Source organism: Equus quagga, chromosome 1, assembly GCF_021613505.1.
Source record: "Equus quagga isolate Etosha38 chromosome 1, UCLA_HA_Equagga_1.0, whole genome shotgun sequence".
Classification (NCBI taxonomy): domain Eukaryota; kingdom Metazoa; phylum Chordata; class Mammalia; order Perissodactyla; family Equidae; genus Equus; species Equus quagga.
The window spans coordinates 125,721,684-125,739,781 of NC_060267.1; the positions used below are offsets into that span (position 1 = coordinate 125,721,684).

Below are 18,098 nucleotides of genomic sequence, written 5' to 3' on the forward strand. Positions count from 1 at the left end.
GCAAAGCTCTGGCGACTGGCCAGAGGAACCAGAGTTGCAAATGAGAATGATTTTGCAGGGCTCCAGCAGGAGGCAGCCCAGCTAGGCAATTATCTGGCTGATAGAGGGAGCACCACAAAGACCGGAAGGTCCTGTTCATGGAAATACAGGAGGAGGGTTGACATATAGACGACGTGTCCAGTGAACTCGGTATTCCCCTGGGAGGCGCTGCGTACTGGAGGAACTCCCAATGTCTTGTCCTCTTTCTCTCCCTGCTGCCTCACAGAAAAGGATTCCTGCCTGGGCTACTACGTGGTAGGCAGGTAGGGGAGGAGGCAGAATGCAAACTCCAGGTCCTACTCACCCGAAACCTCTGAAAACGAGCCTTGGCCAAAACAGTCCCTCACACAGGTGTCTCTACACAGTCGTTGGAAATACCAGCTCTGCGGCATTTCTGCCATCCAAAAACCAGGAACAGTGGCCACTCCAGAATCTCTGGGCCTTAAGAGTGACGGTCTAGTTGTGAGGGTCAATGGCATATTACATTGTCCCTGAAATCCCACATGTTGGTGATTATGTCTGACCCTGCCTCCTCTCCCACAAGGTGAGGGTTCGAAGTTTTCATCAGATTCTCAGAGAGCTCCAGGACTCAGAAAAGACTGTGAAGCGCCAATAGGTACTCCTTATGGTCGAGGAGAGAATGAAGCTCTGCAGAGGGTGAGGGGCTCAAAGTCACAGCCAGCCTGGGGCTGGGCGAGGCTGTTCCAGGACTGAGCTCTTTCTCTAAGGTTTCACGGTGCTTGCTGAGAATTTTTTTTGGGGGGTGGGGCGGGGGAAGGGGAGTCAACCCCATCTGAAATCCCACGGTGGACAGTCCCCAAGTGGCACTTTCTGTGGAGGAGGTGCCAGGTTGGCAACAACCTGCAGTGTGAATGAGAGACCTAAGGAAATTGTTCCGACAGCAGTTTGACTTCGACCTTGACTAATGGCAAACAGTAGGATTTGCCCGGGTCTTGTACATAAAAATCAGGAAAAAATATCAGTGTTCCTGGATTTCCATGTGGGGCATGATAAAAGTTGACTTCAAATTCACAGTATTGCTTTGTCTTCATGGTAGCAGGAGCCTGGAATTTAATTCCATCTCCACATGACCACATGAACACTGCTCCTGTCACGGTCCTGAGGAATTCCTCACTGCCCTCAGGAAGAGCAGGGCCCTCCATGATGGGCCTTCCTCCCACCCCATCATCTCCCGCCGCTCCCCTCCTTGTCTTCCAGCCACACCCAGCCAACCAGTGAGCACGCTGGGCCACAGTCCCACCTCTCTCCCTTCATCCCTGCTGATCCCATCACCAGGCATGCCTTTCCCAGCCAGCCTCCAGAAGATCTTATTGATCCCTCCACCCTGGTTCAGGTGCTACCTTCTCTGTGAGGCCTCCCCAAGCCCTGAGTCTGTGCTATCTCTGGAGGGCAGAGGAGAATTAAGATCACAGGTTGACATCCTGGCTCTGCCACTTTCTGCATGACCTTTAACCAATAACTTAAACCAGCTGGGCCTGGAGTTCTTCATCTATAAAGTGGGATAAAAGAACTTACTTCATAGGAGCCGAGGGAAAATTTAATGACAAGATGCACATAGAATGCTAAGAAGTGTGCCTAGCATTAAGCAAATCCTGAGTAAATACGATCATCACCATCATTGTTGTCGCTGTCATCTCATTGCTCTTATTGCACACCTCAGACTCAATGATAACAGCTCTTTTATTATGGTAAGGTCCCCAAAGGTAGGGCTGGTTTCTGTTGGTCCACGGAAGAACAGTAATAAAGCTCTGCCTCCTACTAGCTGTGCAACTCTGGGCAAGTTACTTAACCTTTCTTCTTTGTTTTTTCAATTGTATGTGTGTGTATGTGTATGTGTGTGTATATATATATTTAAAGATTGGCACCTGAGCTAACATCTGTTGCCAATCTACTTCTTCTTCTCCTCCTCCTCCCCAAAGCCCCCCAGTACACAGTTGTATATCCTAGCTGTGAGTGCTTCTGGCTCTGCTATATGGGACGCCACCTCAGCATGGCCTGATGAGTGGTGCCATGTCTGTGCCTACGATCCAAACTGGAGAAACCACGGGCCGCCGAAGTGGAGCACATGAACTTCACCACTCGGCCTGGGGCCAGCCTCTACCTAAACTTTCTGTGCCTCGGTTTCCTCATCTGTACATAATATTGCCTACTGCACTGTAGGGGTGTGAGGATTAAATGAGTTAGTACATCTAAAACACTTAGAGTGTTGCCTGGCACCCATAAGCACCTGGTTAATGTTATCAATTGTGATTACCATCATCACCATCCCCATCCCCCTCATCCCTAACATCATCACCACTGTCACCACCACCCTCTTCCTCATCAACACCCTAGCAAAGCACCAGGCGGATGGTGAGTGCTCACTGGCTGCTGCTGAATCTCAGTCCCCCGGTAATATCTGAGTGCGTAAGTGGCCATCACACAGAACCACAGGCGTGCTGGGCATTAGCACTGGAGGCTGCCTGTGATGACATGGCCACTGAAGAGCCAGAACCTCAAAGTTTGCCCCAAGACAAGACCACAACACATTTCTTGCCGTCCTTCAGAAGAAACACTTGTCCTGCTGTCCGACTCAGTCTGAGACGCAGCAGGCCCTCAAAGGAGGAAGTGCAATAAAACAGCAAACAAGTAGGAACACATAACACGCCACCGGGGCTGAGTAGACACTGTCCTCCTCCTGTGCCTTCAGTCCCCCGACCACCTTTCAGAGACTGGGACACACTATAAACTTTTCAGAGCAGCCAAGGCAGTGGGTCACAAGGCTACAATCCTGCACTTCGGAGCAGACACATGTGACTACAAATTCTGGCTCGGGCTTTTCTAGCTGTGTGACTTCGGGTAAATGCCTGCCTGTCTCTGAGCCTCTGGTCCCTCCTCTATTAAAGGGAGATGGATGAGAACACTCACTTCTCAGTGGAGTGATGAGAATTAAATGAGATAATCTGTGTGAAGCAGATTGTGTAAATTATGGCTACATAATCTACCAGGCCGGATGCAAAATGAAATCATGCAGCTCCTCATTCAAAAATTAGTAAAGAGTTTCAAGATGGTGGCAGCAGAGCATGAAGGCAGCACAGGGCCTTCGAAGCCCAGCACCCTGTGTGACCGCATGGGTCACATGCTCACGAAGCTGGCCCTGGCCAGGCAAGCATTCAGCACAGGGCCTGACACAGAGGCAGCGTCCAGGGAGTGTTCATCCTACTCCTCCTTTCAATGGAACCAAGTGACAGTGCTGACAGTGCGATAAAATTAGACGCTACCAACTGTTAGGAGCAGCTCACTTGTATTCAGGGCCTCACTTGTAAAGCCAGCTGCCTCCTGAAAGGACAAGCAGAACATGGCTGCACAGTCACTGGAAGGTTTGCTTCCCTCCATGATGCCCAAATCCTGATGCCAGGCCAAGTACAGGACCTCTGGGTCAATGCAGCTCCTCCTCATGGCCATCTCTGATTTGCCCGGATAGCCTGGTTTTCCCAGCAGGACCAGCCCTTCGATTCCTGCCTACCATGGGTTACGTGAACTGGCAGCCCACAGATGTGTCTGGCTTGGTAGCCCTCCCCTCATAATTATTATTAAATCGTGAGTTAGCTGCCAACATTTAATAAGCAATGGAGTTCACATAAAAATCAGGAATGGAATCTTCTATTGGAAATGTTCAAGGTTGGCAATGCAGGCCTGAATTCCCACAAGGAATACTCTTCACACAGGGCATGCCTTATTACATTGCCACAGTCCTCACTGCTCCCTAATGTCATACACTAGACCTGCTTTCCTCACCCCTGACTCCTGCTGCCAGCTCACTCTAGCCAGTCTAATTTCAGTCTGAAGGATGGCACTCTGACCCACAAAATTAGCAGAACAATACTAATTTAGGTCTTTTAAAAAGGCCTCATAATCAAAAGCAAAAATCATGATTTAATTACTCCTGAGGAGGATTCTGAAATCACAAACTGGCTCAAGAGAAGAGGCTATTTTGTACAAGGCAGCTTTTCCCAATTCAACATTTATTTTTGAAGAGATTTTATATTTTCCAACCAATTAGAAATTAACCAGGCTGTTTGCTCCATCTATACAATGTGGGCCATTCCCCTCAGTGAACCTGGACCTTTTTCATACTCTTTCCGGAGCTGCATCTTGATAATCTGTATGTAACAGGATGGAAATGGGAAGAGGATATCAACTTACATGCCTGCCCCTCTCCCCCCATGGATGTGATGTGTGCATGAAGGCGCGAAGAGGATCAGAAGATGCGAGGCCAGCCAGGGCCGGGACTCAGAGAACGAGCCTGCGTCAGAATGTCTTCCAGACGAAACCTGGAGCAGGAGGCTAACTACCGTCTCTGAGCATTTGCAGGAGGGAGGTGAGGTTGAACGACCTCCCCACCGCTTTCCTCACCCAGCTTGTAGTTCAGCATCCAGCAGAATCTGAGTAAAGTGCCTCCATTCTGCTCTTTAAAAAAAATTAAAAAAATAAAAAAACAGAAAAGAAAAACAGTTTTCAGTGGCATATGTCATCACTGAATTAATGCTGTTTGCCTTTTACTGGCTTGGCTCTCATCCCAGTAGAAGCAAATAAAAACGGAGTACAATGTACTGTAAATGCTACAGGCAGGGATACATGAGATGGACCCATCTGAAACGCTTCCTACTCCACAGGAAGGGCTCCGCTCCTGATGCCGGACAAGAAGCCCGATGCTGTCAAGATTAAACTGAGCTTGGATCCGAGAGGCCACTACGAGGAGTATCTCCACTTTTCAAGAAAGATCAAGAGAAGGACAATCTGTACCCTCGTAAATCTACAGCCTGGTTCCATCTCTGGCAACCTGACTGAATTTGTTCCGAGTAACGCCACTCATTCAAAACCACTCACATCCGTGAATTAAGGCGGCTGCTTTTAAAAGAATGGTGGTAAAAAAACACATACAATTTACCATCTTAACCATTTCTAAGAGTACAGTTCAGTAGTGTCAAGTGTATTCACACAGTTGTGCGACCAATCTCCAAAATCTGTTTTTCATCTGCAAAATGAAATTCAATACCCATTAAGCAACTCCCCATCCCCCTCCTCCCTGCCCCTGGCAACTGCCATTCCACTTCCTGTCTCTATGACGTTGACTACCCTAGGCAGCTCATAGAAGTGGAATCATATTTGTCTTTTTGTGGCTGGCTTATTTCACTTAGCATAACGTCCTCAGTGTTCACTCATGCTGTACCATGTGTCAGAATGCCCTTCCTTTTTAAGGCCAAATAATATTCCATTGTGTGTTTATACCACATTCTGTTTATCTATTCATCTGTCAATGGACATTAGGGTTGTTTCCACCCCTTGGCTATTGTGAATGCTGCTGCTATGAACATGACTGTACAAATCTCTCTTCAAGACTCTGCTTTCAATTCTTTTGGGTACATACCCAGGAGTGGGATTGCTGGATCACACGGTGGTGCTATTTTTAACTTTTTGAGGAACCACCGTACTGTTTTCCATGGCGGCTGTGCCATTTTACATTCCCACCAACAGTGCACAAGGTTTCCAATTTCTCCACATCCTCACCAACACTTGTTATTTTCTGTTTTGTTTCGTTTTTCGGTTTTTGATGGTAGCCCCCCAGTGGGTGTGAAGTGAAAAGGCAGCTGCTTTTTTACAGAGCCACAAAATTTGCCTTTAGTTTCTGGAGCACTGACATTATCTAAACCCCTGTTGCAGAGACAGGAGTGATAGTTACAAATGCATATATTCTCCTGCAGTGGGACACTGGTCTCATGTTCCTATTACCACGTCTGAGCTGGATCGGAACATCCATCCATCTGTATGTGTTTCCATCTGTATCACCACCTGGAGTTCTTGTGACTAAGCACCACTTCACACAGAGCCCACTTCCTCAGACTCAAACAACCAAACAACAGTCCATCATGTCTATTCCAATTAGGCACTGGAAAATGGAGGGCGCTTGATAAAGCCCAATTTAATTCCAAGCCCCATAAATATAGCCAGTCCTGACCTACCAAACCACCACCATAGACACTTCATTGCAACATCACATGGCTCTCCCATCAGTTGGGACATAAGCTGTATACTGCCTTACATCAAATACGCCACCCCTTACAACCTGAATTCCTGACTCCAGCCTCTGGCAACCAGCTCTTCTTACTGGGGTCTGGTTTCCCACAAGCAGAGATATTCAATCTGTCATACTTTGAAGATCACTCAGTGGGGGACAGAAACTTCCAAGGACCCAGATACCTTCTGGGAGGAAACGAAAGCACACTGGTGCTGAATAACCCTTTCTAGCCACCCCAAGCTAGTTGCTACTGACACCCAGGAAGATGACAGCCAAACACAGGGTGGCAGAATTAGATAGAAAACTCTCCCAAAAAAGAAACCCAACCAGCTAAACTAGTCTTGGCTGAAAACTGCTTCTGGTCATCCCTACAGGCACCTGGGGTAATTTGTTTTAAATAAAGCCTGCTACATTGTTCCCCACCAGCATACACTCCAGCTGGGTATCGCAGTCATGACCTCTACTCTGTCTTCATGAACCCGTACTACTGCTTATTTTCGTCCTTAAATTAACTACTAGTTTTTTCCTCAAGTAAATGTCTTTGAAAAGGAAACTTTATATTAATACCATAAATCAGAGTTTCTCAATCTTGACATTATGGACATTTTGGACCGGGTAGCTCTGTTGTGGGAGCTAGCCAGTGCACTGTAGGAGGTTTAGCAGCATCCTTGGTCTCTACCCACTAGATGCCAGCAGCAGCCCCTTCCCCAGTCATGACAATCAAAAATGTTTCCAGGGGCCGGCCCTGTGGCCGAGTGGTTAGCTTCACACTCTCTGCTTCAGTGGCCCAGGGTTCGCTGGTTCAGATCCTGGGTGCAGACCTATGTACTACTCATTAGGCCATGCTGTGGTGGCATCCCACATAGAGGAACTAGAATGACTTGCAACTAGGATATACAACTATGTACTGGGGCTTTGAGGAAAAGAAAAAAAAGAGGAAGATTGGTAACAGATGTTATCTCAGGGCCAATCTTCATCACCCCTGCCCACCATCTTCCCCAAAAAAATATTTCCAGATATTGCCAAAAGTCCCTGTGGGAAGAAGGGGAAATCATCTCCAGCTGAGAACTTCTGCCATAAATGGAAAACTGGCATCTTTTTTTTTTTTTGTGAGGAAGATTAGCCCTGAGCTAACTGCTGCCAATCCTCCTCTTCTTTCTGAGGAAGACTGGCCCTGAGTTAACATCTGTGCCCATCGTCCTCTACTTTATATGTGGGACGCCTACCACAGCATGGCTTGACAAGCAGTGCCATGTCCGTACCCGGGATCTGAACCAGTGAACTCCAGGCCGCCAAAGCAGAATGTGCACACTTAACTGCTACACCACTGGGCCAGCCCCTGGCATCTTTTTAAAAGCACACATTGACTGACATATTCACTTAATTATATTTCATCTGAAATCATCTCGTGTTGCCCACTCAGGGAATAAGCCCCAAAGCCAGGAGGGAGGCAGCACCGTGTGGGATGGACTTCCCTGGATGGCAGAGTCAGGGCCGGTGTTTAAGTCCCATATTCCCACGTGCTTGTTGCCAGAACATGTTCCTTAACCTTCTGAGCCTCAGTTTCCTTCCTGGCCTGATGGCAGCAATGTCAGCACAGCCCTCACAGGGCTGCTGTGGGACAGTGACATCACAGCCTGGCCTTTAGCACAGGCAGCACCAGCAGGGAACAAATGTTAACCAGTGATGTTATTGTTTCTATAATCAAAGGTTTTCAAGCTGGGTTCCTCTGGGTTTGAGGGTTCCAAAGAGGTACCTCCGGGTTTTCCCAGATGACTGGGGTGGCTGGAGCTGAGCGCTCTCCATGCTGTCTGAGAGCAGAACAGCAGCCCCAGGTCTCTGACCAGCTCTGTCCACTCTTAGCTCGGGGGCCGGGCAAAAGCAGGCCATGGGCTGGGTTCGGCGTGGAGGGTGTAGTGTGCTGACTCCTGAATGGTCCCTTTTGCACCTGACCCAGACGAGGCAGCCGGTCAGCTTTCAGTAAATGAGTGTTTATATACTGGAGTTCTGAGCAAGATTCAATCTGAAAAAGGAGTTTCCCTGATTTAAGGAAACAGAAAACCCCAGCACTAACTGATGAGTTTGTAGACTATGCCCACCCTGAAGTGCTTCTGCTAGGACATGCTGTCCAAAAGCATCTTATTGCATCAGTTGGTAACACCACGTTCAGGCTGTGGCACCCGAGCGAGGGACCGTGTCAGGTCTCCGGGTAGCACATATCCAGCTGAGGGCTTCACACTACACAGACGTGAGCAAAAGGCTTGGTGAGAGAAAGAGCGACTGCACAGAAGCCTCTAATCCTTCTAAATAAGCTTCCAGGGCAGCTGCAACTACAGCAATCAACTCTACAGTGGAGGCCAAGCACCAGCGGCTCCTGCCTACCCGGAAAAGGGGTGAGTTTAGTTTGGCACATGTGCAAAAATAAAACAAAACAACATAAAAGCTATTTAAAATTTGAACTCACTTAAAAATTGGGGGAATCTGCACAAAGACCTAGCTTTCTGGCTTATTAGGCACTCTGACTGGCAACAATCAGTTGGAACTGAGTGAAGTGGCCTTCTTTAGAAAGAACACATGTTCTCGAGTTTGCTGCAGTCCTCACTGCTCCCTACTGTCTAACACCTGCTCCTTTCTCTCATTGATATTACCTGATTTTTGTACGTGTCTGAGTTTGCCACTTCTCCTATAGAAGGATACCCCTCTTCTCCTCTGCAAGTTAATGCTAAAGCTACTACTCATAAGACTTGAAGAGATGTTATCAAAGGAATTTAGACAAGCCTTTTGCAGATGCTGGCAAAATATAACATAGTTCGTAATTTTAACCATTATTGCTTTTTGGGGTCAGCCCCAGTGGCCTAGTGGTTAAGTTCAGCATGCTCCACTTCAGCAGCCTGAGTTTGGTTCCTGGGCGCAGACCTACACTGCTCAGTTGGTGGTCATGCTGTGCTGGTGGCCCATGTACTAAAAAAAAAAAATAGAGGAAGACTGGCATGGATGCTAGCTTTGGGTGAATCTTCCTCAGCAAAAAAAACAAAACAAAACAAAAAATCCCAAAAAGACACTATTGCTTTTTTTCAAAGAGATTATCCATTAAAATATTGTTTTTATTTAATTTTCTTTCTTTTTTTTTTTTTGAGAATGTTTAGCCCTGAGCTAACGTCTGCCGCCAATCCTTCTCTTTTTGCTGAGGAAGACTGGCCCTGAGCTAACATCTGTGCCCATCTTCCTCTATTTTATGAAGGATGCCTGCCACAGCATGGCTTTCCAAGTGGTGCGTAGGTCCACACCCGGGATCTGAACCCATGAACCCTGGGCCACTGGAACGGAATGTGCAAACTTAACCACTGCACCACTGGGCCAGCCCTTTGTTTTTACTTAATGTGAAGAAAAAATAAATGTGGAACAGATTTAAACAAATGTACATCCAAAGTCTTTTAGTTAAGTCACCACTTACATTAAAATGATGGTGATTTCATTTAAAAAATAAACACCAAGCTGCAGAGGCAGCCAGCAGAAAGGATGGGATGAATGGAAGAGAAGCGAGACCTTGGGGATCAAGGACTGATGAGTTTGTGGGTTTACCCTCAAGTTACTCACATCCTTTATGAACTAATAGACACACACATACGTTTGCCTAAACAAGGGGTTGGCAAATGACAGCATGCAGATCAAATCAGGCCCATTGCCTGTTTTTGTAAACAGAGTTTTACAGGAACTCAATCACATCTGCTCATTTATGTCCTGTCTCTGGCTGCCTTTGTGCTACGTGGCAGAGTTCAGTAATCGCAACAAAGACCTACGACCCACAAAGCTGAAAACACTTACTATCTGGCCCTTCGCGGAAAAAGTGCCAATCACTGTGAATCCGAATTGCCTGAAATTTTAAAGGAAGATCCCTCTTTGCTTCAGGAAGAAGTGAGCCTTCCCACTGAGATGAAGGTGGTGAGGGAGATGCTCCGATTTACCAGTGCTGGGGACGGACCGGAGTTCCTAGAGGTCATTTTTAATGCCAGCTCACTGGGAACCATAGTCTTCGCGTGCTTTTTCATGTCTACGGATGACTGCAAAAGAAAGACCTGCTAGGGCCCTCCTCGCTGTTATGATTATGTGGTCTTTGGGCTACAAACGGTTCCTCATCCCTTGTCACTGACAAGGATGACTTCATTTTTCTGCACCTCCTTCTGCACTAAGTGCCACAGTTATCCCCACTTTACAGACACGGACGCTGAGCAAAGCCTGGCCTGAGGACCCTGAGTGAATAAGGGGCAGAGTCTACTGGGGTGATCTGACTCCAAAAGCTACTCTGCCAAGATCGCAGACCCACACTGCCTGACGTTGAAGCTGGAGACCTGCACACCCATACCTGGAGTTTCAGATCCCCAAGGTTTATCATCTGTTTCTTCTCCTTTTCCCTGGAATCTGGAATTTGATTCCAATCCCAGTGACTCATTTCTTCTTAGCTGGAACATGCCCCAGGTCCTCACTCCTCCAGTCTCTCAAGCTGTAAACACTCCCAACCTAAGCTCTTAGTCATATTTTTCAGGAGTGTAGGCAAAGAAATGTTTCAGAGGAGCAGGCTGTGAATACTACTTCTCCAGAGCCCTTAGTCCAGAGGCTGAACCACTCAAGCTCAAAAATCAATTCCAAGTCCACCACCTGTCTTTGGAAAAACCACACTGGACCACGCCACCATTGCTATCACCTCCCAACTGGGCTTCCTGTGTCCGCTCTTGCCTCCCCTGTATAATCTCCACACAGAGGCCCGAGTCATTTTTCAAAGAAGCTAATCAGATGAGTAAGTCTCCTGCTGAAATCTACCACTGGTTTTCCTTTTCAATTAGAATCAAATCCTCAGCACGGCTGACCAGCCCTTGATCTGAGCCCTGCCTGTGTCTGAACTCATCCCTTCTCTCTCCTCCTGACTCTATGGTCCAGACACACTGGCCTTGTCATGGCTCCTTGACTCATCCAAATTAATCCCCACTTCAGGGTCTCTGGACCTGCTGTTCCTGTAGCCTAGAATGCTCTTCCATGGATCTTTGCATGGCTAGCTCCTTCCTACCACTTGGGTCTCTGCTCAGATTTCAGACTTTGACACTCAATGCTACACCATCCCCAACCCCAACTCTAGCACTTACCACTATTTGAAGTTATGTATTTGTTTACTGGAATATTCTCAAGATCCTCCACTAGAAAGCAAACCCTAGGAGAGCAGAAGCCTGTCTGATCTATGTTCTATTCCCAAGGCCTGGTCCAGTGGCTGGTACAAAGTGGGTACTCCATAAATATTTCTTTAAAATCTTCAAATGCAAGACATTCAACTTTTTCATCACAATTCCTAGAGGGAATGTCCCTGTTTATGCAGGAGCAGCTTCAAAGAGCTCACGAGCGGCCCGATATTTCCTTCACTCAATTCCACAGACGGCTACTCTGCACCTTTTCCTGAAACAGGACAAGCTGAGCGACACCCACAGGAAACCCATACTTCAAAACTGCGTCCATACCAGCTTTAGGAGAATGGAATTCAAAACATGAAAATTTATTCTAAGTTGTATCTTAACATACGAGATCTCAGCTTTAGATGAATTTTAATGTTTACAAGTGCAAAAGCAAATAAATATTTACCAGTTGCTTTTTTTTTTTTGCACTCTTATAACTCCACAACAGCTTAGATGCAAAAAAAATTGTTGCTAAACATCTTGTAGTCTGGCAAAAGGAAGAATTTCTTATTAAGAAAACCCCTCACAATAGTAACATACCCCTCACGCTCAAGGCTCCCTTGCAGAAACTATCAGGACGGTTCATTAAAATTGGAGCATACGAGAGAGCAACAACATTGCCACTGGTCACGGTGACGGGGATCATGTCCTCACAGCAGAGGCCACACCAGCCATGCTCCAGTCTCACCATCTATAAACTGGGTAGTTCACACAGCAAATGGGGCTCTAGGATGCAAGCCCTATTTCTCGGGCTAGGACCAAGGACTAACACCAGTTCTTCCCATGGAGTCTCTCATCCTCATGGTTTTAACGTAAAGGTCACTTCCCAAGAGTGGCCTTTCTTAGTTAAGGTAGGTCCCTGCTCTCCTCACTGTTCTCTCTGTCAGCAGCCTGTTTATTTCCTCTATTGCCATTTCAAAAGCTCCAACTTTAGTCAGCGACTTTTCTGGCTTGCCAGCTAACTTGCTTGCTTTCTAAAGTTCCTGCTTCCTAACTTCCTGGCATGCGCTCCACCCAGCTGCCATCATCTCTGTCTTCTCCTTCATCCTGGGAGCTCCAAGAGGCAGGGACCAAACTTACCTGGGTTAGCACCCAGCCCAGTGCCGGGCACCAAACAGGCAGGCCATAAATATAGGCACTGAATATGTGAATAAGGTATGAAACTTAATGAATAAACTTCTTAAGATCAAGTCTTTTTGGTTTATTTATTTGACTGTATGGCTGAAGTCCTTGGAATTATTCTGAGGCAAGCAGATTTTGCCAGGAAACAAATATCAAAGCAAGACTTGGTCCAGGGCCCAGTCCTGTGGCTGAGTGGTTGGGTTCACGTGCTCCGCTTCAGGGCCCCAGGGTTTCCCTGGTTCAGATCCTGGGCACGGACATGGCACCGTTCATCAAGCCATGCTGAGGCAGCGTCCCACATGCTACAACTAGAAGGACCGGCAACTAAAAAATAGTACAACTATGTACTGGGGGGATTTGGGGAGAAAAAGCAGAAAGAAAAAAAAGAAGATTGGCAACAGTTGATAGCTCAGGTGCCAATCTCTAAAAAAAAAAAAAAAAAATGACTTGGTCCAGCAACAATAAGAGAGTGGATTATCCTTATTGGAACAGAATAGAGAGAGAGAGACACACACACACACATCTTTTATACCAGGGGCACAGACAATTCCGGGAATATTAAGCACTTTCTGGATCTTCACCCCGTACCCCAATTTTCTCAGACTATTCACAGCAGCATGGAGCCTCCAATGAGGAGCAGGCCACTTACCTGGATTAACAGTGATAAATTTGCTATCCTCGGAAAACCGGTCCCCTCGGGACATAGGCTTTTTGGATGGCATTTCCGGCCACTTGGGATCACTCCCTTCATAACGTTCCTCTGGGACTGTGGGGGGCACTTGGGTGGAGGTGACCGAGTCAGAGTCCAGGCCAGGGTGGGCACCCCTCTCGCCATCGGGCTTGTCCGTGGGGAGGGCAGTGTGGTCTGGCTCGTGCCCAGGTATAGTCTGATGCCCACCCTCCTCGGCAGTTCTACTGGGCGACGAGGGGGTGGGGGTGGGCTCCGTCTGGTTGCGTTCCTGGGTGGCGTGGGTCACCCCGCTCTTCTCCTTCTTCTCGGAGTCCTTCTCCCCCTCCTCCTCATGCTCCCGCTCCCCGTCCTCACTCTCGCTTTTCTCATCCTTCTCCCCTTCCTCGGCACCCTCACCATCCTTGGTCGGTGCTGAATCGCCATCGGATCCTGGAGAAGCCAAGGCCTCTGTTGTGGCCAAGACTGGCCTGACGGCCTGTTTGCTGGTAGAGGCAGCTGTGGGGAGGCGCGTGGGCCACACTGTGCTGGGGAAGGAGGAGATGCCGCCGCCACTGAAGCCCAGGCCAGCAAGGAGCGTGCTGGTGACCACTGAGGCCACTGTCGCCTGACTGCCACTGGAGGAGGGGCCCATCCCAGTTGCCATGGAAACAAATGAGAAAGGGATGCCAGAGGATGTCCAGGTAGAAGACCCCGAGCTGATGGGGGCCATATCAGCTGAAGAGGCAGGAGACGCTGTGGGCTTGAAAGGGTCACCCAGGAAGGTTGGGGGAAGGGATAGAGGAAGAGAAAGCAGAGAAGAGTCGGTCATTAGGATTGGGAACGAGGCCCTGGTTATGACCCTCAAAGGTTTCTATGTCTTTTATTTAACTCATGGGGTTTCCCAAAGCATGGGGCCAAAGCTGACATCAGGTGATCCATGGATAAGCATGGCTAGACTTAAGCGTTTACAATTACTTTGAGTGCATTAAAATTTTTAACTAGAGTATCAAACCCAACTTTTCACTGATAATGCTCAGGAGGGGGCTAAATGGCAAAAAAACGTAGAAGCATTAAAGTTGGCTGAAAGACAAATACCAAATAGGTAATAAATTGGCAATATCAGATGGTCAACTGTTCTGGGGGTGACGCCAAAGGAGGCAGGGGCCCTGGCTTTGTTAGGTATCACTGGCACTGGTGGAGGATACACAGCACTGAGGTCTAGAAAAGCCCTCAAGGATCTGGCTCCACCATCTGAAAGTGAGGAAGTGGATGGACAGAGGCGGGAAGTAGCCTGCCATGTCTGCAGGCGCCTGGTCAGAGGCAAGTGGCACACTCTGCACTGTAAGCTCTGGGAAGTGGCTGACAGCCCTGCATCTGCACGTTGGGCCCTGCACAGCTGCTGTACCTTTCAGAGTCTCTGGGCTCATCACGGCAAAATCTCTGCCCATGTAGAGGATGACAACCAGAGTCCCTTTAACAACTGCCAACTACGTGCCAAGGCTCTCCACACTACCCTGGAGGCACGCGTGATCATCCCCCATTTTGAAGGTGAGGAAACTGAGGCACAGAGATGTTTGGGGCAGAGGCAGGGACGCCTGTGTCCAAGCTCACCCTCCTAAACCTGGGCTCAATTGTGGGACTGTATTTACAACAGGATCTCAGGGAAACAAGAAGTGATGCTCTGAGTTATTAGTTTAATTTTAGTTCTTACAACTTGACGGACAGAATCCAGAATTCCATCCCATCATTTAAACAGTTCAAAACAATAGATTTCACAACTTTATCATCAAGTTCTAGTTTGAAAACTTTGTAGATCCAGGGTGATCCAGTTAGCAAATGTTGAGTTCTGAAGTTAGTTAATGAAATGCCAGATGCCACGTAAGATAAGGCACTCGAGACGGGGCGTCAGGAGGCCTGGTCCGAAGTCAAGGCGCCCTCACTTGTTCTCTGGGTGATGCTGGGCACATTAACTTAAAATACTGCCCCTTGGTTTCCTCATCCATAAAATGGGAATAATAGTAACGGCAATTTTGTGGATTGCTGCCAGGAATGGATTACGTAATAAAGTAGTCGGTGCCTGAAACCCAGGAAATGCTTAGTAAATTTTTGGCTATTACCGTTATCACCAACACTGTGATTAATATAACGATTATTAGTTGCACTAGAAATGGGAAAACTTAGATATTAATTGAGGCTCCAGAAATTTGCAAATTGCTGTGACTTTGGGTAAACGACAACCTCTGAATTTTAGCATATGTCCAATAAAGGGCTTGGAGCCGACTTTTTGTACTCCTTTGCACTCCTACATCATACGATCCCACAGATAATAATTAAAGATCTGGGGAATTCTTATCTTGATGAAAAGTATACAGTATAACACTACTGCTTTAACTGTGTTGCATAGCTTGTTTGATAATGCACTGAGTTATAAAGAGTGAATAAGGTAATTTTTCTGTACATTAACCTCTTCACATTGAGCAGTTTAACAACATCATACTGCCACCTCGTGGTGACAGTTTTAACTGCATGCAAATTAACAATTTGCCACGACAAAGCAATTACCATTCTCTACTTACCACTCCTGTTTTAACAATTCTGGTCCCTTGGAATATTCGAGTGGTATTAGCTGAAAAACAAAGAAATGACATTGTAAACAATATAACGTTTTATTGTTGTTGTTCTGACGAGACTTTACTTACGGACAAGTTTGAATTACATAGAATTTTCACGTCAGAACATATTATTCCTCTTTAGATTTTTTCCCCCAATCATCTAAAAATGTAAAACCTCCTTAGCTCGTGAGTCATTAAAAAACATGCAGAGGGCTAGACTCGGCCTGTGGGCCATAGTTTGCTGACTTTTGTCCTAAGCTATTAAACTTAATATTTTTAAAAATTCTTATCGTTTTCTGTTTTATTGAGGTCAAACTTACATACAGTAAACCTTACGTATATAGTCCAATTAATTTTTACCTCTAAGCACCTGTGTGACTGCCACCCATACTGCACCCAGTGGCTTGCCTGTGACCTCATCCAGTCAATACCCAGCCCCCTTCCCAAAGGAAACCACCACCTGACCTCCGTCAGGGTTCTGTCTATGTTTGAACTCCATCTAACTAGGATCACATTATTCCATTGTTCCTCTCTATTATCTTTTTAGTTATAATTTCTTACATGATGCTTTCAGTGATTATAATATGCATCCTAAACTTATTCTAGTTTACCTTAAATTAGTACTTTTACCACCTCCTAAAAATGTAACACTGGTACAATAATTTAACTCTATTTGCCCATCTCACCTTTTGGGTACTATCATATATTTTATTTATACTTAAGTTTTAAAACTCTATTATGCATTGCCATTATTGCTTTAAATGGTCAATTCTTTTATATTAACCCTACGTTACTCTTTCTGGCGTTCGCTACTTTCTGCAGTTCTGTTCCCCCATGTGTTATCATTATTAAACAAAATATCTTTAAAAACGTGTTTAATTGTGGTAAAATACACACGACGTAAAACTTAACATCTTAACCACTTTTAAGCATACAGTTTAATAGTGTTAACTAAATTCACATTGTCGTGTTAACAGATCTCCAGAATGTTTTTATCTCGCAAAACTGAAACTCTGGACCCATTAAACAGGAACCCCCCATTTCCCGTCCCCCTGAGCCCCTGGCAACCACCCTTCTACTTTCCGTTTCTGTAAGTTTGACTACTCTACATAATTCATGAAAGTGGAATCACACATATTTGTCTTTTTGTAACTGGCTTATTTCACTTAGCATAATGAAGTATTCATCCATGCTGTACCCATGTGTCAGAATTTCCTGCCTTTTTAAGGCTGAATAATCAATCTTCCATTGTATGGATAGACCACATTTCGTTCACCCCTTCATTGTCAATGGACACCTGGGTTGCTTCCACCTTTTTGCTATTGTGAATAATGCTAATAACAAGGAAAAAACATATCAAATTGCTTCTTTGTGGTTATCTCAAAAAAACAATAGTGCTATATAAACTAAAAGTTTGCTTTCTATATATACATGGCACTGAAAAATTAGCAAAAAGTGCTAAATGCCAAAGTAACTAACATTATTGGACCTGATAGAGTTTCTATCTAAACCAGAAGTGGCAAGTGACGGACATACTTTTTTGTTTGGCCTGCAAGGTTTTTTAAAAAACTGAATTTAGGGCCAGCCCCAGTGGCCTAGTGGTTAAGTTTAGGGTGCTCTGTTTCAGCAGCCCAGGTTTGGTTCCCAGGCACGGACCTACACCACTCATCTGTCAGTGGCCATGCTGTGGTGGCGGCCCACATACCAAAAGAGGGAGATTGGCAGCAGATGTTAACTCAGGGTGAATCTTTCTCAGCAAAAAAAAGATGAAGATTGGCAACAGATGTTAGCCCAGGGTGAATCTTCCTCAGCAAAAAAAATAAACCTGAATTTGCTGCAAACATGGTAAACAGTACCTTTCACCTAAAAAAATCCCAATTTCCTGCTTATCCTGAAACATCACAATATTTGGCAAAACTGAGGTCCCTCTCCTGTAGGGCGACATTTGGCCAGGGTGGAGTGTCCATCACCCACTTTTGGTGGGCACATCATTTCCCAGTGTTCATTTGTACATCTTCCCTGCCTGGCCCCAGGGGCACCTGAGTTTGCAACCCCTGACCTAACGATGTGTTTATTTTGCATAGTTGGAAAGTAAAACGCATGAAGAACCAAATGTGGAGAACAGACAATCTAGAAGCCAACATAACCAGGTCAAACAAAGCAGCCAGGGAAGCAAATGGCTCCTACCAGGGACTAAGTATAACCTCCCACCATCATTTAGTCACTCCAGGATCGATCCAGCACTGCCTCAGACAGGTATACACACCTCCCTTTGTTAAGACAGAAAGAAAGGTTTCCAGGAGACCCACTTCAGTGCCCTTTACACAGGGGCTCTAATTAAGGCCAACAAACTAAAG

At 46.3% G+C, this 18,098-nt stretch overlaps 1 protein-coding gene across 3 annotated transcripts in view; it reads right to left on the reverse strand.

Annotated features, from left to right (window-relative positions):
- The window catches only part of PTPRG (protein tyrosine phosphatase receptor type G), a 676,041-nt gene that overhangs the window by 82,585 nt on the left and 575,358 nt on the right, over nucleotides 1–18,098 (reverse strand). For all 3 annotated transcript variants that reach the window (XM_046663115.1, XM_046663106.1, XM_046663123.1), the window contains exons 11-12: nucleotides 15,706–15,755; nucleotides 13,109–13,889 (exon numbers count right to left, since the gene is read on the reverse strand). In XM_046663115.1, coding sequence (XP_046519071.1) covers nucleotides 13,109–13,889; nucleotides 15,706–15,755 — 831 coding nt within the window. The remainder of the gene's footprint in view (nucleotides 1–13,108; nucleotides 13,890–15,705; nucleotides 15,756–18,098) is intronic.